Below are 20,096 nucleotides of genomic sequence, written 5' to 3' on the forward strand. Positions count from 1 at the left end.
AGGTCAACCAGGTGGTCAGTTCAAAACCGGAGGGCATTCTCCCCTGGCCTAGTGTCCAGGGCAGCAGCCACGCTCCACACCTGCTGGCTCTCTGAACTCTGGCTCACTTTCGGTCCTGGGTCAGCTGTAGCCCACACTTCCCTGGTGCCTGTGGTGACTTTTCTTCAGCTCCCCAGCCACCTTCCCTGACCCAGAGCATCCCATTGTCAGCTCTTGCCCATACATCCTTGATGGGCATTGTCCTGCAGACCCGCCTGCTTCCTGCCTGGGGTGAGTCTGTGCCTTAGGGCCTCCCAGGCCTCAGGAGTCCTGCCTGGGTGACACCTGGAAGGGGCACGCAGGCAGCACTTCTCTGCTTCCCTGTCTACCCTCCTGTGCTCCATTTTTCTTCAGGTCTTGCTCGGCCTCCCTCAGTCTTGTTCTGCCTCACTATCCTCCTTTTTTCTCCTGCTCCCAGCCCTTTCCCTTCCCCTCTCTTCTTCCCAGGCTCTCCGCACCTTCCTGGTCCTCCTGGTGCTCGGCCCTTTCCCTTCGGCTATCCTCTCCCCACCTCCTCCCCTACGCCTTTTCATTTACCCTCCAACACATCTGTTTCTAATCTGCGCCCTCCAGGCGCCTGCTTGAAACGAAAAAGCTCCCCCCACCCTCAGGAACCTGGCACAAAACATTCCTGAATAAACCTTCCTTCCCCTAATTCTCCACTTTCCCCAGATACCCCTGAAACTAAATACCGCCCCCCAAAGGACCCTCCACACCGAGCGGTTCGCGGCCCAGCTGTACCGGGAAAGCCCGCACCCCAAAGCCTGCTCCAGGCCCAGATGTTCGATGGCCGACCGGGCGGCCCTCCGCTGCCAGATGTGCTCAGAGTGGCCCGGGAGGCAGGCACAGAGGCGCCCGGCTCACTCTGGGGCCGCGGGGACGAACGTTCGGAGCCCGCGTCGCCGCCCGGGTGCGGGACAGTGTGTTCGCCGAGGCCATTCGCCTTTCCGTCCTCCCCAGGCACTCACCTAGCCCCAGCAGAACGAGGAGGGTCATCCCGATGCCCGGGCGCGGGCTCCTCCCCGCTCAGCCGCTGCCTGGCTCCGGTGGCGGCGGGGCGCAGCAGAGCGCAGCCGACGGACCTCTGGCGAGCTGGGCGCGGCGACTCGGGGTGCGCGCGGGGCGGCTGCAGCCATGTGCCGGCGCGGGAACGGCCCCACGCCCCGCGCCCGGCTCCGGGGTCCCCGCGCCCCGCTCAGAGGGGCTTCCAGTGCTCGCCCCACCAGCTCGCACCCGGACGGGAGCGGGGACCCGAGTCAGCGAGGAAAAGACGAGACGGAAAAACGCTACCGCTTCGTGGAACACTTTTCCCTGTTTGGAAAGAAAAAGGAGTGAAGAAAGAGAGGGGAAAAAAAAAAAAAGAGTGAGCTGGAACCACATGGTTGCCTCCCACCGGCAGCCCCTCCCTCGCTCGCTCGCTCGCTCGCTGCTCCCTCCCTCCCAGCGCTCCCGGCGCGCGGGGCGCCGGCCGGGCAGCCGCGGGGGTCGGCGGGGGTCGGCCCGCGGCGGGGCGCTCTGTTGGCGGCCGCGGGGAGGAGAGGGCGTGCGGCCGCACGGGGGCCGGTGTGGGATCGACCCTGTAGGAGAGAACCGGGGACACTTGGGCCATGAGCGGGGATGAGGCCTTGTCAGTCTCCTCTGTCTGCGTCCTCACTTCGTCCTTATCTCTCTACTTCTCTCGCGCATCCTTTTCTCGCTCACACACAGTCTGGCTTCCGCACAAGTCTGCGCTGTCTCGGCTTCCACCTATCTCCATTTCTCTCGCGTTTGCATTCTCCTTGCCTCTCCCACCTCCTCGCTCCTCTCTCCCTTCCTTCCTCCCTTCTTGTCCTCTCCTCAGCCCTCCCTGCCACGTTGAGTCGGGGTAAAACTCCACCGTTCTGCACGGCTCAGCCTGAAACTGACGGTCAGGGCTGTCAAGTGCGGGTCTGGCCGCGCGCTCCTGACTTCCCCGTCTTCCCTTCGGCCTTTGGCCCTCGCTCTTCCACTCTCGGCGATGATCCCAGCAGCCCACCCTCGGATCGGGCCGACCTAAGCGGACGGGGGTTCAGAACTCGGTGTAAAGGGGTCCGTTGTTGGGACGCCCTGGTGCAGACCACTCTGCACGTGGCCCTGGGCAAAACAGGTGTAATCCTGTTTCAGAAAAGAAGGCAGAGGATTCTGCACGGATTACCTCCTCTGTGCGAGGGACCCCGTCAAGGAAGCCCTGGGGGCGCCGCCGCGCGCTCCCAGGTGCCTGGGGCTCTGCCCACCAGGACCCCTGGCGGCGGGAGGAGACCGCAGTGACTGCCACACTCAGGTCTCAACTGCACTGGGGCTCTGAGAAAGCCTGGACCTGACTCTCTGGTCCCCGGCCTCTGGATGTCCCCGGGGATGTGGCAGCTCCTTCAGCCGTAGGAGGCACGACCTCACCCGTGCCCGCAGAGTGGAGCTGGGGCCACCCTCCGGCGGGCGGCGGCGTCTGCCCTGTGCGCAGCAGAGGTTCACCCCTGGGCCTGGCAGGCTGCTCCATCACACTTTGAGCCAGTTCTCCCTCCCCGCGCCTTTAGAAGCCAGGAGATGTACAGTCCTCCCTAATTAGCTTGTCTTTTCCGATTGCCATGAGCCAACCCCATTTCACAAATGAGAAGAGCACAGACTTGGAGAGGTTATGGCGCTCCCACCAGGCCCTTCAGAAGGGAAGGAGAAAGCGAGGACTGCTCTTGGGGCTTTGGGATCAGCTCTGAGAGTTGCACCAGTAAAATTCCAGCATTCCCCACCCCCCGCCCCTTTCCTCACCCATCCTTTACCCCCCCACACCTTCTTCAATAACTGTTTATTATGCATCTACTCCGTGCCAGATGCTTTTTTAGGCGTTGAGCACACAAAGTGAGTAGAACTTGGCTATTGACATTTTTTAAACATCTGGAATTAGTGTATCTTGGCACCAACTATGGACAAGGAAGCATATTAATCTATCTTTTTATTAATTCTTACGATAATGCTAAAGGATAGGCAATTTTTATTCCATTTTAAAGAGGAAGGACTTTCCTGGTGGCCCAGTGGCTAAAGACTCCCCACTCCCAATGCAGGGGACCCAGGTTCAATCCCTGGTTAGGGAACTAGATCTCACTTGCCGCAGCTAAGAGTTCGCATGCTGCACCTAAAGATACAACATGCTGCAACCAAGACCCACCACAGCCAAAGAAATAAATACATAAATAAAATATTTAAAGCTGAGGAAACGATAACCTAGAGAGGTTAATTATCTTGCCCCAGGTCCCCAAATATTAAAACTCTTCTATTCCAATATTAATATTCTAATGTTATTTTATATTAAAAATAAAATATTTTAAAAGTCTCTATTTTTGTTTTCCATTTTATGTTTCTTGTCCAATAGGAAAAAACACTCATAAATATAATTCACAAATGAATGTGTTGAAAAAATATTAGTTCTCTTAAAGGCTGAGGAAGGTAGGAAGGTGACTTATAGAGAAAGCAACTTTTTGTCATTTGTCTTGAAATTTTATTTAATATTTTGATATATTTTCAGATATTTGAAAGCTGCAAAAATAGAACAAAGATTTTTGATACACTTCATCCAGATTTCTTCTATTTCTTTATATTTATACCTTTTCTTTATAAAGGAGATGTTTTTGTAAGTTTTAAAGCCCCATCTCTATTCCTTCACAGCTGGTGGCCTTTCTCATGAATTCATGACACCCTGTATTGCATGAGGGCTAGTGTGCACATAAAGACAGATGTATGGGGGTGCAGGCAGACGTGTGTTTAAACTTACATTGCTCAAGCTGAAGATAACAAAACACCTTCAGCTCTAAGCTGCTGGTTGGTAGGATAGGAAATGGGGCTTCCCTGGTGGCTCAGTGGGCTTCCCAGGTGGCACTAGTAGAGAAGAACATGCCTGCCAATGCAGGAGACGTAGAGAAGACGGTTCGTTCAATCCCTGGGTCAGGAAGGGGGCCACTCCAGTATTCTTGCCTGGAGAATCCCATGGACAGAGGAGCCTGGCGGGCTACAGTTCTTGGGATCGTAAAGAGTCAGACATGACTTAGCAACTAAACAACAACAAAGCACAGGAAATGCCAATTTCTTATGATTTTTGCTGAAATTGGGTCATAAACATTCAGTTTCCCCAGATCTAAAGTCTTACAGCCAGTCTATATTGGGCATCTGCTCCTTGAGGAGAGTCTGCAGGTCTTTGGAGATGACTCTTCTGAATCCGAAGCCTCCTGTCTGTTGCCCGGCAGCAGAGTGCCCCGGGATGGCTCCGTAACTCGGAAACACATAGCCTACCTATGCTGTGTTCACAGTGATCGGGCTGGGTGCCATGGGGATCTGAAGAGGTACACAGCAGTCCTTACCCTAAATGGACCTCTCAGTCCAGTGAGAGAGGAAGCATCAACATGTGAAATGTTTCCACAACAAACACGAAAGTTATGTAGTTAAGTGCCGGAATAAATTATCCTGACAACAAGAAACACTGGGAATTCCAGGAAGGGAGGGAGCACTGTGGGCTTGGGTGGCTGTGAAGGTTCCCTGGGAGGACACTTCTTGAGCCAGGCCTTGGGGATGGAGAGAATTTCACTAGATGAGAAGACCCGGGGAGGCCCACTGAGGGGCAGGGGCACTCCTGAATGGAAACATGGAGTTAGGAGTGGCTGGGGTGCATTCAGGCGGCAGTGAATGGCATGAAATCCCTGCAATGAAAAATTGGTGGCGCAGGCAGGCTTCGGAACAATTAGCCTGCAGCAAAATCGTGAGGAGTCCTGAATGTGAGGCAAAGGACTGGACTCTGGAACTTGCTCTGCACCTTCTCCAGGCTTCCTGGAAAAAATTTAGTAAAAATGACTTTCATAGAAACCATATTTTAAGAGATATAAATCGGCAGTGCCCAAAGGTGATCCTACAGGCTGGCCAAGGGTGGAAAGCTTTAGTATCCTTTCTTATCCATCAGGCTCTCTACCCCTGTGCTTTAATATAAACAATTACATTTTCTCAACATTTTGTAAAGTGATATTCATGTACAACTTCAAGACAAGTCCCTTAGCCTCCCCACTCCAAGTGGAGCCAGAGAACCACCCTAAATCTCTTCTCCAGAGGAATTCTAGAGCCACTGCAGGGTGTGCATAAAACAATGGAAGAAAAATCTGAAGAAGAGAAACTGGGTAGAACCTACTGGCATTAAATGGGGAGGTGAAGTGAGGGTGGTGAGACAAACAGAAGATACTTGGCAGAAAGATAAGCCAGATTAAATACCCAGTGGCCGTTGTGGGTGGGAGAGGGAGTACAAGACAAGAGACACCAAAGATAAGTGATCTATTATGTTGTTATATATGCTAAGATTAAAGCTATAATTATAGACCTTCTAGTATATTTCAGGGATTATGTGTCATCAATAAGCCTCACTATAACATATTAAAATGAGTATACCAATCACTAATTGAGTGATTAAGTAAATTGCATCTCATTCCATGGTTAGTAAATGATTGAGCCAGGATTTAAAGTTAGAAGATGGAAAGCTCTCACTGACTTTTGATGATAATTGCTCCTAGGGAGTCAAGTAAGTTAATTTGTCAGGAAGGGAAAAATCAATTTAACTTGAGACACCGTAACTCATAGAAAATGATAAACCACATCTATCCATTCATCCATCTGTTCATCTACTTTTCTATTTTTAGTTAGAATCAATAATTCAGTAAATCCTTGTTAAGTACCTACTAGGTGCCAAGCACTGGGAAGTCAATGGTGAACAAAGCAAAAGTTGTCCTCACCCTCCAGAAGCATATGGTGGGTTAAGGAAGATGGACAACAAAGAAGCAATCACAAACCAGAGTGAGAAATACTCTGAAGGGTGTGGAACTGATGGCAGGACCCTGTACCTGGTGGAGAAGACATCAAGGTAGCCTCCCTGAGCAGGAGGGAAGGAGATCTGTGCTGCTGTCTCATCTTGCAGGACTCCTGAACAAGGGACCATGTCTTCTCATCCCTTTGTATTACAGTATCCACCTGTGCCCTGCTCTCTTAGAGGAAGACACATTTCTGAGGGCATTTAGGACCATGCAGCTGACAGATAATGAACGGAAGGAGCTGCGCGCTGCAAGGCAGACAGTTTGGGTTCTCTGTGGCTTTGAATGGGTCACTCGATGTCACGGAGCCTTTTTCTCTTTTCCTGATGCTGTAATGGGGAAGAAATGAGATTCTGGTGAAGGTGTCTCACATAGTATATAACACATAGGAGACTCAGTAAATATTTATTCCAACTAAAATTTGAGTTCACAGAATTAAATTCTCTGCAGTAAAAAACAAAACAAAAACACAAAAAACCAGCTCTTGTCTCATTTTATTTTTCTCTTAAAACAAGGTTATCTTCACATATTCTTTCCTGTCCCACAAAGACATCACTTCTTGCCTCGGCTGTTGAGTGCGCTGGTTTTCTGTATGGCTGGATGGTAAGAGGTCCCAGTGGCTGTCAGGGTCTTGACTGGACAGCCCTTACTGAGGCTGTGTCTGAGGAGCCCTGTGTGCTAATGGAGGCTAAGGAATGAGGGGTCCTCCTGAGGTAGAGAAAGTGTGACAGGGGAGAGGTGAGAACAGTGTGCCCTGCTCTATCCCACACTGTGAGACGACAAACCCCAGCTTTGATCTGTGTGGTCAGCTGAGAAGGTGGGGTTTTGGTGGGGGTCGGGTTTCCTGTAGGACATTTGTCAGTGAAGAAATGACCCCTGCCTCCCCGCAAATTACCAGGACCCCGGAGGCACAGGTCTGTCCCTCCACCCCAGTGGGGTTTTTAGGTGCTCTCAGAAGAGTCAAGAAACAAGATAAAAAACAGAGAAGGTTAATGCAGTTGATCCTTAGAAGATGGAATCTTGGCTCTCCACACCACCTTCTTCCCTGAGGTCAGCTAGATCTGGGAATCTAGATCTGGGAATTTCCCAGCTCCTTACCACATCCTACTTTCAATTCCTGCTAAAGTGATGCCCTCAGGGATGAAGTTCAGCGTTTGGAAGAAGACAGGCTGATTTTGAATTCCTGCAGCTCTCCTTACTGTGTCTAACTTGGGGAAGTTTCTTAACTTCCCTTGGCCTCTATGACTTCGGGTCATCTATAAGAGTTCTCATACGATTTTTTGAAATGATTACGTGAAACTATGCAGAGAAAGCAGGCTTCCCTGGTAGCTCAGATGGTAAAGAGTCTGCCTGCAACGCAGGAGACCTGGGTTCGATCCTCGGGTCAGGAAGATCCCCTGGAGAAAGGAATGGCAACCCACTCCAGTATTCTTGCCTGGAGAATCCAAGGACAGAGGAGCCTGGTGGGCTACAGTCCATGGGGTCACAAAGAGTCAGACACGACTGAGTGACTAGCGCACACACACACATATAGAGAAAGCACCTAACACAGGGCGCTCTGCTGCTCAGCATGCTGCGGCTCCCTCTACGTTCCCTCTTAATTACAAACCAGTTCTGCAGGGGCTCACTGCTCAAAGAAGGGGAGAAAGAGCGTCTCTTCCCTCTAAGGGTGATTTGAAGTGACTGCCTTATAAACACACAGCAAAAGGAGTAGTCAAAGTATTCCTGTGCTGTCTCCCTTTCTCATTCCCCATCTCTATGATGAGATCAAACTCCAGAAGTTTTCTTTGGTTGATAATACTCAGAACTACCCACAAGACAAGCTGTCCAACGGAAGTCTGTGAGACAGGAATGAGGTTAAGCACTAAATTTCAGATTATTTTATTGCAAAGATGAGCAGAGGCATCTGATCTAACATCCTTATTTCGCTGAAAAGAGCCCAAGCTCAGAGAGGATCAGGGACCTGCCTAACGCCACACGGCCAGCTGGTGGCACAGAAGTGACCAGGGCTTCAGTGATGTCTAGTTCAGTGCTCTGCCCACGTCTCCTGCAGGTCTGCTCTGGTCGTCAACTGGGCAGGTGAGCAGACCCACGCCTGGCTTCATTTTGCAGCCGGACAGAGACCTAGGTGATTTTCCAGAGAATCCAGCAGCATGCTTTCCTCTGTAACATGTAAACATAGGGCAGAAAGCACAAATGGCCAAGCCAGAAGACAGAAATCATTCCTATCTTCCTAGCTGCGGATGGGGCACTCACTGTTCCCAGCTGCATGAGCTCTCCCGTGCTTTCCACTCATCCAGCCCTAACGGAAGTGTTCCAGCCGTGAGCCCGCATTCGTTCCACCTCTGTGCAGCTGCTGTCTCCGCTATCAAGCTGGATGGGTCTTCTGAGTTCCTTTCGGTCAAGCTTCCTCACTTTGTTGACTGCAACCCAGCCTGGGGAGGGCTGTCTCAGAGACATACTCAAGTTGGAGGCAGAGCCAAGCTGGAGACCGGTTGCCTAGAGACCAGCCCATTGTCTTTCCAGCAGTGTGGACGATGATCACCCAGAGTGCTCTGCCTCCTCCTGAAAGGTCAGGAATGAGCACAAAAAAGTGCGTGGTGTCTGCTGGCAGAAACACGTGTGACAGGGCCCCAGGAAAAGCTGGGATTTTTTTTTTTTTCCCTAGTAATGGATGAGGCTGTCAAAGCCATTGAATAAAACTGAGGACAATATATATCCAAAGCCTGTGTACGCCACTGGTGTCCTGTGAGGAGCTCCTATGTTTGTAGGCTGAGGTGCTGGGAGCTATGAGCAGCTGTTTGCAGCTGCTCAGTGACAAGACTGGTGTCTGCAGTGGCCACGCTGACGGGCCAGGGGGGACGATCGCCATCCCCCGTCTTCCTGACCACAACACATGCACAACTTCCTGACACCAACTCAGCTCTCTGTCTTGTGTCGTCTTGCATCTCCCCTGACCATACTGTTCCCATGAAGCAGGGAGAGGTACAGGATAGCTGTGGCCTGAAACCGCTGACCTGGAGGCAGTGGGAGGAGTGGACACAGCAAGAAGTGTGACGTCAGGAGACCAGCTCTGAGCCCTTCCTGGCACTGTCGCTTACTTAGTTATCTTGAACAAGTTATTTAACCTTTCTGAGTCTCAGTTTTTCATCTGAAGAAAATACGCATGCTAGAACATTGTAAATTTTTAAGTTTTTTATGAAGGTGAGAAAAGTATTATTAGGAGTGTAAATGGTCCGAACTGACATGACCTGATTGGACCTGGTCATTTCTTCTCTGTTCCCCCTGTTTCTCAGCCAGAAGAATACAAAATCGATGAATCTAGGAGTGTTTCATGTGCACCCACGGCAGACACAGCATGGCACGCAGAAGAAACAGAAGTGGCAAAGGACTCCAGGTGGAGGGTGGGGCCCGTGGGGCCCTCCCCTCTCCCCTCTCACTTCCTGGAGGACGTGTGAAGCACAAGGACAGGGCTGACAGACCCTGTGCACTGGCTGCCTAGCCCAGGCCCTATACATATCCACCACAGAGGCAGAGAGATCAATTCCTGGCCAGCCTACACAGAGCATTTCCTCCAAAGTTCTTTAATGATAACACTCTAACATCCCTCTGACAGGAGCATGTGTGCATGCTAAGTTGCTTCAGTCATGTCTCTTGTGACCCCATGGACCATAGCCCACCAGGCTCCTCTGTCCATGGGATTTTCCCGGCAAGAATACTGGAGTGGGTTGCCATTTCCTTCTCCAGGGCTTCTTCCCAACCGAGACATCGAACCCTCATGTCCTGCTTGGCAGGCAAATTCTTCACCACTGAGCCACCTGGGAAGCCCACGTACTCACTGGGATGACATATCAAAAAACAAGAGAACAGCAAGTGTTGTACGGATGTGGGGAGAGGAAGACCCTTGCGCACTACTGGTGGGGATGCACAGCTGCTGTGGGAACAACATGCTGCTGCTGCTAAGTCACTTCAGTCGTGTCCGACTCTGTGCGACCCCATAGATGGCAACCCACCAGGCTCCCCCGTCCCTGGGATTTTCCAGGCAAGAACACTGGAGTGGGTTGCCATTTCCTTCTCCAAGGCATGAAAGTGAAAAGTGAAAAGTGAAAGTGAAGTCGCCCAGTCGTGTCCAACTCTTATCGACCACATGGACTGCAGCCTACCAGGCTCCTCCATCCATGGGATTTTCCAGGCAAGAGTACTGGAGTGGGCTGCCATTGCCTTTTCTGGGGAAACAACATGACGATGCCTCAAAAAATGAAACCTAGAATTGCCATATGCCTCGGCAACTTCACTTCTAGGTATATACTCAAAGGAACTGTAGGCAGGGACTCAAAAATGTATCTGTACACCCATATTTATAGCAACATCATTGACAATAGCCAAAAGGTGGAAACAATCCAAATGTCCATCCATAGATGAATAAACAAAATGTGACGTATCCACACATGGAATATTATTCAGCCTGAAAATGGAAGGAAATTCTGACACATGCTGTAACATGGATAAACCTTGAGGACATTATATTGAGTGACAAGAACTAGTCACAGAAGGATAAATGCTGAATGAAGTATGTACTTCATTCAGTACTTCAGTTATATGAAGTTTGTATAGTAGTCACAGACATAGAGACATAAAGCAGAATGGTGAATTCAGGGGTGGGGTAGAGAGGGGGAATGAGGAGTTGTGTTCATAGGTACAGAGTTTCAGTTTTGCGAGATGAAGAGTTCTAGAGATGGACGGTGGTGATAGTTGAACAGCAATGTGAGTGTACTTAATGCCACTGAACTGTATGTTTCAAAACGGTTGAGTTGATAAATTTTATGTTATGTGTATTTTATCACAATATAAAAATTCACTCATCTAAAACATCACTTGCTTTGAAAGAAAAAATCTGCTCCTGGGACTTCCCTGGTGGTCAGGTGATTAAGAACCCACTTTTCAATGCAGGGGACAAGGGTTTGATCCCTGGTCAGGGAACAAAGATCCCACAAGCTTCAGGGAAACTAATCCTATGCACCACAATGAAAGATCCTGAGTGGCACAATTAAGACCCAACCAAGCCAAATAAATAAATATTAAAAAAAAAATCTGCTCCTAAGTTGTCCATATCAAACGTGACCTAGTTCATCTTTCGGAGATCATCATGGTCTAATTCAAAGAGCTAAATCTTGAGTCAGAAAGTTTATATTCACATCTCAAATCTGCTGCTTGTTAGCTGCTTGACCTTGTTCTTACTGAGCCTCAATTTCCTGTCTTTGGTTGAAAATAATAATAATATCAACTTTGACTCCTTCACTGGGCAGATGTGTAGATTCAATGAGATGATTTATATGAATGTGCTTAGCAAACCACAGAACACAAACAAATACAAAAGATTTTTTTGAGAAAATAATGAGGTTTTCTCTGGGATCTACTGTAATATTTTCCAACATTTCTTGCCAAGAAGTTTCTTCAATCACACCTAAATTCTTTCTAACACAGCTTTGGCCAGCCTGGAAATCGCCTTTCTGTTAGGACGTCTCCAAATCCTCCGTTTAGAGATTCTTATATCTGGTAGGTGTCGAAGGGGACAGCAGGAACCACAAGCAGAACCGTGTGGAACCACTAACTTTTGGGGCCAAGGACAGAATTCTTCTTTAGGTCTGGTTTGGTTTGCGAATTCCTGGCTGTCATAGCAACCCCCAAAGTAAAGGAGGACTGCTCAGCGTCATCTCTGACTGCGGCCTGGGCTGGGAATGTGCTCAGGTTAGCCAAGTAAACAGTGTTCACTGCTAACCCACTCTGTGCCTCTCCCTCTGGGCCCAGGGACCTACGAGGCAGAAAGCTCGCCAGCCTCAAGCCCTCTGGATGCACAGCTTCCCTTCTGGTGTCCCGCTGCTGCTGCCAGATCCAGAGTGGGGAGCGAGTTTCCAGAAGAGGTCCCTGGGAGATGGAATGGCTTCACTGTGGAAGCAAAGTTCTGCTGTCCCTGAAGATGTACCAAGATGCCCTGGGGAGGGGATGGCGGATGGCATGTCCGTGGTACTTCAAGTGTCAACATTAAGTTCACAGTGGGTGACCTACTCATCCAAGGCTCTTTGCCCCAAGGCTAATACTGGAGATCTAAAAATGCTGAAGATCTAAAAAATGTAATCGGCTTCACAATATGAAAAGAAGACCCTGAAAATAAAATTAGTAGGTACCTCTCTAAATCTATGGAGATGTTATGATGCCTTTTAATTGTTACATTTATTATCACAAGATTTTTACCTATTTGAAAACAAGTTGCAGTTTTTCATCATTGGCAGAATTCCTGATTATAAGTGACACCAAGAAATCAAAAGGAAAACTATAAAAATACTGCAATATTTTTACACTTAGAAAAGTTAAAGTTCATATACACACAACTTATGGGATCTTAGTTCCCTGACCAGGAATCGAACTCCTTGTCCTTGGGAGGGGAGGTGCATAGTCCCAACCACTGGACCACCAGGGATGTCCCTCAAGTATATTTTAATATGCTTAGTATGATGTGGTGTGGGGCTGAAAGGCCTGGGAAGACCACGAAACTTTTATAAGTTTGTTTCTCTCTCTCACTCTTTTTCCTTTCCTTCTCTTTCTTTCTCCCTCATCTCTCTCTCCCCTTCTTCCTTCCCTCTCTTTTTTCCTTCCTCTTTCTTGCCCTCCTTCTCTCTCTTTCCTCCCTCCCTCTCTCTCTCTTCCTTCCTCTCTCTCTGTCTGTGTCTCTCTCTCTCGAGGGTACAGCATCATTGCTGCCTGATGCTAAAGCAACATAAAACAGTGGAGAACTCCATGCACTCAGAGAGCATGAATTCTAATGGCAGGAACCTGGCCACAGTGCTATCTATCTGGTCCTCTGGGACTATCGGTCCACTTGTAAAATGAGGTAATACCAGTAATACCAGTTGCTTCCAAGAGTTCTGGTGAAAATTAAATTAGGTTGGTAAAAGTGTTTTGTTAAATCTGGTTGGTGTTATTACTAATAGTAATACCCACCTGTCCTCACTAGTCATCACGCAAACATTAATATGCCCTCCATCCACACTAGAGCATGACTATCGTAAACTGTGCAGAAACTATATCTATGTTTCTAGCTCTTTCTGTGCCCAGATGAGAACAGTATCCTGTTTAAATGTCAGTTTCATTAACCCTGTTTGGTTATGCTGCTGCTCCACCCCGGGATGATATTCAAGATTACCATGGCAGCACTAACTCTGGAGACCTTCTGCTGTGTCAAGTATCCTCTCTTTAGTTGTGGAGTTATCCAGGGGGTTCAGGGACTCTTGGAGGAGGATCCAGGGCAACTGGGGGGCAACCAGGGGCCCAGGGTGAAAAGCAAAGTCGCTCAGTCATGTCCAATTCTTTGAGACCCCATGGACTGTAGCCCACCACGCTTCTCCATCCATGGGATTTTCCAGGCAAGAGTCCTGGAATGGGTTGCCATTTCCTTCTCCAACTGACCAATCAGAGTGGAAATATTCCAGCATCTAATATTGCATATGTAATATTAAGTATACCACCTGAAGATCGACCTTCTTTGTTCCAATGCAATCTATTATTAATTTATTCTGTCAATACTTAGAATTTTTAGCAACTATTTTGTGCAAAGCATTAGGTTAGAGGGACTTCCCTGTTGGTCCAGTGCTTAAAACTTTGTCTTTCAGTGCAGGGGATGTGAGTTCAATTCCCTGGTCCGGGAGCTAAGACCCCATGTGTCTTGAAGCCAACCACCCCACCGCCCCCCGCCACAAAAAAACCCATAAAACAGAAGCATTAGGTGAGACAAAGAGGAGGATATAAAAAGAGTAGAGAGGGACTTCCCTGGTGGTCCAACGGCTAAGTCCAATGGCACTCCCAATGCAGGGGGCCCTGGGTTAGATCCCTGGTCGGGGAACTAGATCCCACAGGACACAACTAAAGATCCTGCCACAATGCCTCAGTGAAAATCAAAGATCCTTTGCACTGCAGCTAATACCTGGGGCAGCCAAATAAATTAATTAATTGAATATTTTAAAAAAGAGGGAAGAGGCTGATTCATGTTGATATATGGCAGAAACCAACACTATATTGTAAAGCAATTATCCTTCAATTAAAAACAAATAAATTTAAAAGAAAAAGAAGGAAGAAACACACCCTAAAGAAATGCATAGTCTTGTGAGAAAAAAAAAAAAGCTATGGTATATAATCAAATAATCTAAGGAAGAACAGGGCATGATAAGTGTCCTAAGGAAAGTGTACTCATCTTGGGAATCAGGAGTATGGCGTCTCCCATCTGGCTGGTGATCACGGAAGTCTTCACGGAGAAGGTGACTTCTGAGTTCAGGCCCTGAACTCAAGGACAGGTGACATTTTCATACACGAGAAAGAAGTGGGTGGAAGTCCAGATGAAGGAAATGGCAAGCGCAGAGGCTCAGAATATCTGAATGGGCGCTATTCTGAAGGATCCATGAACGATAATGCTTTATGGGAGCATAAGAAATGTGGGTGGATAAGGGTGGAGTTGGGCCAAATCACTGAGAAAATGTCTAAGCTTTATTCAGGAAGCAAAAGAGCTGTTGAAGGTTTATGATCTGGAGAACAACAAAGTCTTTATGAAGAGTGGTCGGGTTTTGTTGTGAACACCTTAAAGGGTGGAGGTAGGGCTGGAAATGATGGAGGTGGGAGAGGGTATTGGGACCAACTGGAGGATGAGAGTTCACCTTTAGGGCATTCAGCATTCCAGGTGAGAGGTAAAGAGGGCTGAGCTGGGACAGAGGCCATGTGCCCAGAAGGAAGAGATGGTGAATAAAAAAATTTTTTTTTACAATCTTTATTGAATTTGTTGCAATATTGCTTCTGTTTTATGTTTTGGAGTTTTGGCCTGAAGGCATATGGGATCTTAGCTCTCCAGCCAAGGGTTGAATCAGCACCCCCTGCGTTGCAAGGGGTAACCACTGGACTACCAGGGCAGTCCCATGAAAGTAAACTTTTGAAAAGAGTAATGATTTGTGATTGATTAGAAAGAGCATGAAGGATGGGGAGGGATGGAAAGAAGCAGTTATAATGTGGATTTCAAGCCTAGGAGACAAGAATTATGATTCTAAGGCTAGAAACACGGAAGCCAGGAGAGAAAGCTGGTTGAGAAAGGAGAGCCCAGTGAACTCATATACACTGAGTTTGAGGAACTTTTGGATACCTGGTGGGATGGTCACAGTGTTCCAGCTTGAATTTGGATTACTAGTTACCTACATCAGGAAAGGGCAGAACCAGAGCTGCCCACTGGGACAAGACAGTTAAAAGACAGTGAAAGTGAATGAACAAACAGGGTGGTTAAGGGAGTACTGAGATCTCCAGGCACCATCAGGGCAAACAGTAAGCTGACAGAGGGGTCCACAGTGCAGCAGCAGGTTGCATCAAACTGTGAGAGCTAAAATCTTCCAGCTCACACTGCAGCCCCACCAACATGATGCTAAGTGCTAGCCTGGTGCAGTGATTCCCACATCGGGTGATACAATAGAAGGGAGCTTTTAACCCCAAGGTGATGTGGGTGGAGCCTGGAAGTCTGTATTTTTAGATTTCACTTTGGATTCTGGTTCTCGCATTAGTCAAGGGAAGAGTAGTAGCTCTCATCTCTGCTCAGAATTGGTCTTAGTTGCTCCTGGGGGGTGCTGATCCTGTAAGTGAGGGGTCTTGGTCTTCCCTCTCCCATCCCCTTTTCCTCCCTCTCTCCTTCCCCACTTGGAGAAACTTCTCAGATTTGTAAGAGGTCTGCCAATAGGTGAAGTCAGAGTCCTGCCAGGGAGCCCTCTGCAGAGACTCAATAGTGGATTCTGTGCTCAGGGTTTTGTTGTTCTTTAGTCACTAAGTCATGTCTGACTCTTTGTGACCCCATGGACTGTAGCCCACCAGGCTCCTCTGTCTGTGGGATTTCCCAAGCAAGAGTACTGGAGTGGGTTGCCATTTCCTCCTCCAGGGGATCTTCCCAACTCAAGGATTGAATCCTTGCTTCCTGCTTGGCAGGTGGATTCTTTGCCCCTGAGCCACCTGGGAAGCCTGTGCTCCTGGACCAGCCACCAAAGGATGAAGCAAAGAATGAGAAAGACAATATAAGCACCGCAAGGACAGGGATTTCTTAAAAATCTCTTACAGAAAATTTCCAACCTAAAAAAAAAAAAATAGAGAGGATAGTGTGAAGATCTCCCACATTCCTGATACCTAATTTCGACAGTTAGCTGCAGCATTTAATCCTTTTTACCTATTTCACTTTTGCCTGTCTCCCCAGCCTCCACCATACTGAAACAAATGGGAAAAGTTATATTATGCACTCTTCTGAACTATTTTGTAATCCGCCAGCCCCTTTGATGGTAATAAAAACAAGCTCTGAGGGAAGAAGGGATCAAAGAAGAGTCATCAGCTTACCCTTAATTCCCCTTTGAGACACAAAGAGGCACTCATTAATTTAGTCACCAAGTCTCTGAGCAAAATATGCAGCTTCTAATAAAGGGAAACTCACAACATGCAAGCCAGTTAGGAGGGCTGCAGTCTGAGTTTACTAGAGTCCCTTCTGTGTTCAGCAGTTTGGTCCTAAACATCAACAAATAATAATTCTGCCCCAGGGAGTGAGGCTCCAGAGAGCAGAAATATGTGTATGGTAGAAGGGGTTCTGTGCAGGTGGCAGGCATTGAGTCTGGGTGGTCTCCAAGTCACAGGTTTCAGACCACTTGTCCCTCGCATGGAAATAAATCTCTGTTCTGAATCTCTAGCACCGCCCCCTTCTCCTGCCTCTTCCCCTTCTAGGGCTCTACTTCCACACCCAATGCAGCAGAGAAATTAAAGGAGTCAAAAGAATGAGGAATTTTGGACCAAATCAAGTAGTCATAAATCTCCCTAAACCAGTTAGTCCTTCGAGGGTCAAGAAGGCGTCAGGCGGGGCTCATGGGTGGTGGGAGTCTTTGCAAAGAGGAAGGCCTGCAGAGAAGGCTAGAATGGAATTTCTGCCTATGGCAGGCCCTCTACTTGGCCCTTTTCCAAGTTCTGGTTCCTTAAGTGCCCAAGAGGACCTCAGTCAAGTGTGGAAGCTTCTGTGCAGTAGCCTTTATTCCTGAGATGTCATGAACCATATCATTGTTGTTGTTTAGTTGCTTAGTCGTGTCCAGCTCTTTGCAATCCACGGACTGCAGCATGCCAGCCTTCCTGTCCTTCTCTGTCTCCCTAAGTTTGCTCAAATTGATGCCCATTGAGTCAGTGATGCTATCTAACCATCTCACTTCTGTCGCCCCCTTCTCCCCTTGCCCTCAGTCTTTTTCAGCGTCAGGGTCTTTTCCAATGAGTTGACTCGTCTAATCAGGTGGCCAAAGTATTGGAGCTTCAGCTTCAGCATCAGTCCTTCCGATGAATATTCAGGGTTGATTTCATTTAGGATCAACTGGTTTGACCTCCTTACTGTCCAAGGGACCCTCAAGAATCTTCTCCAGCCCCACAATTCAAAAACATCAATTCTTCAGGGTTCAGCCTTCTTTATGGTCCAACTCTCACATATCCATACATGACTACTGAACCTTATCACAGTAAGGTGCTAAGAGGATGGTGTTTTCAGACTAGGACATGCAAGCCTCTTGACTAGGACACTCAACCATAGAATAAACATGGAACATCTTGGTGTAAATCAGTTTTACCAAAGATCTTTTCCTAGGAGCAGGGCTGGTGGTGGTGGTGGTATTCTTCTTTTTAAGCAGGATGCTTTTTTTTAAGACCTATCTTTTATTTATTTAAAGACTTTGTTGAATTTGTTACAATATTGCTTCTGTTTCATGTTTTGGTTTTCTGGCCACTTAGGCATGTGGGATCCCAGCTTCCCAACCAGGGATCGAACCCATACCCCCTGCACTGGAAGGCAAAGTCGTAACTACTGAACCACCAGGGAAGTCCCTATTCTTAATATTAAAATAATCTTGGGAATGTGATGAAATAGAATGTAAAATTTTCATGAATTTATGAAGAAAACAATTTTAAAGAAGTGTCCCAATTGTAGTGGCCTATTTAGAGAGTTATTTTCTTCCTTCTGTTTTTAGAGGCATTTGGGGGAAATGTTGATGGGAGTCACCCTGATGTTTCTTGGGATAGGTGAGTTATTATGATGTTGCAACGTGTGCCCATGGGACCTGTCGGCTCTCATCTCCTGTCAGCCTGTGAGGCTGGCGGTTTTGTGGTCTCCTGGGATGGTCTCACCCTTTCGTTTCTCTTAGCCTTTGTCCAAACTGTCACTTATGTCTGGGATAACCTCCCACCTCCTGACAACCACATGACATCTCTTCCTCTCCTTATATTGCTATTCAAGGTCATTTTTTCCAGGACGCTTTCCCTGATGAAGTTAAGAGAACTGACTCTCAAAATAGAGCTTGAAAGAAGTGCCAGGTTGGGATGACACAACCCCATCCTGATACTAAATATTTGTATAGTTTTGTATAGGACTAAGTGTGTAAAATTGACACACACACGTCTTATTTAATAATCATCACAACCCTATTTGTAGGAGAATCACATTTTTAGAAATTTTGCAATGGTAGCTCCATATTCCAAGCTCTTTCCATCATATCATGCCACTGAAGTCACTTTGTTCCACAGTCTACTGGCTAAGAGCATATACTGGGTCTGTTTGTGCACTGACATTTATGCATTATAGGCACATCTGTTAATTTTGGTATGTCTTGTCATTCTTCATATCCAGTTAAATCTTTTAAAATTGTATTTGCTAATTTTAAAAAATAGACAATACATGCACTCGGTCCAAATTCAGAAAGTTAAAAGTGTATATTCTGAAGATTTTACTTTCTGCTGCTGTCCCAGACACCCAGTTTTCCTCCCAAAGTCAACTTGTATAACTTCCAGTATACTATCAACTATATTTATATATTCTTTTTTGTTTTTTCAATAAACAGTAGACTATTCTACACTGTCTTGCAACTTGCTTTAAGGGCTCCCTCGCAGTTGTTTATGGCTACATACTATTCCACTGGATAAATATACCATAATTATTTAGCTATTCTCTTATTAATATTTACTTAGATGGTTTCTAGTCTTTTGATACAATGATTCAGTGAGTAACTATATACATATATAATTTTGTATGACTAAGTATGATGAATTCCTAGAAGTGAAATTGGTTGGTCAAAAGACAGACACGTTTATTATTTTTGAAGTTTTTGAGGCATTACTTTCCTTGTGGAGAGTTGTAGCAATTTCCACCCCTGCCAGTGATATATGAGAGTGCTTGCCGACATGAAAGCAGGGTTGTGAAAAGTTTGAACTTTGAGAGGGGAGATAGTATCTCATTGTAGTTTTTACTTGTATTTTTTTTAATATTACTGAGGTGAAGCATTTTTTCACATATTTGAGAATAATATATATCATTGTTTTGGCAGAACTGTGTGTTCATATCCTGTCAAATTTGTTATTGGTTTGTTAGTCTAAGATATAAGTTGCAAATATTTTCCCTAGGTTTTTTTTTTAACTTTGTTTATGATGATTTTTAATAGTTGGATTTTTTATTTGATGTTATTGAGTCTGTCACTATTTTCTTCTATGGCTTCTAGTGTTGTATTATAGTTATAAAGGACTTTCTCTACTGGGATTATAAAAGAACTTTCCCAGGTTTCTTTTGATTTAAAGTTTACAGTCCAATGTTTCACATATAAATCTCTGACTCATTTGGAGATTATTCTAGTGTTATGGTTTCATCTTAATCATTTCCCTAAATGGTTATCTTATCATCCCTGAGCCATCCATTCCATAATCTCTTTCTCTACATAAATGTCAGTGGGTATTAGTGATTCCAACTTGATTATATACCAATTTGCCATATTATTTGTGGTTCTCAAAAATTTTTTCTATTTCAAGATCTGTTTATTCATTGCATGAATATTACATGATTTATATTAATGTAACTTTAGAGTATATTTAGTATCTGTTAAAGTTTGCACTCCCAATAAATTTCACTTAAAACATTTTAAGGATATTCTTGCATATTTATTTTCCATATCAAGTCTAGAATCAGTTTGACTGGTTAAAAAAAACTTGGTATTTCAGTGACAGTGCATTAAATTTATAGATACAGATGGCTCAGTGGTAAAGAATTCACCTGCCAACGCAGGAGACACAAGAGACATTAGGTTCGATCCCTGGGTGGGGAAGATTTCCTAGAGGAGGAAATGGCAACCCACTCCAGTATTC

General features: G+C 46.5%; 1 protein-coding gene across 1 annotated transcript in view; it reads right to left on the minus strand.

The window, feature by feature from the left end:
* The window catches only part of CLMP (CXADR like membrane protein), a 103,147-nt gene extending 101,994 nt beyond the window's left edge, over positions 1-1,153 (minus strand). Inside the window, exon 1 of the mRNA XM_061440637.1 lies at positions 1,008-1,153. Within this exon, the coding sequence (XP_061296621.1) occupies positions 1,008-1,035 (28 nt within the window). The 5' untranslated portion in view covers positions 1,036-1,153. The remainder of the gene's footprint in view (positions 1-1,007) is intronic.
* Between the last annotated feature and the right edge of the window lie 18,943 nt (positions 1,154-20,096).

This window comes from Bos javanicus, chromosome 15, assembly GCF_032452875.1.
Source record: "Bos javanicus breed banteng chromosome 15, ARS-OSU_banteng_1.0, whole genome shotgun sequence".
Taxonomy (NCBI): Eukaryota; Metazoa; Chordata; class Mammalia; order Artiodactyla; family Bovidae; genus Bos; species Bos javanicus.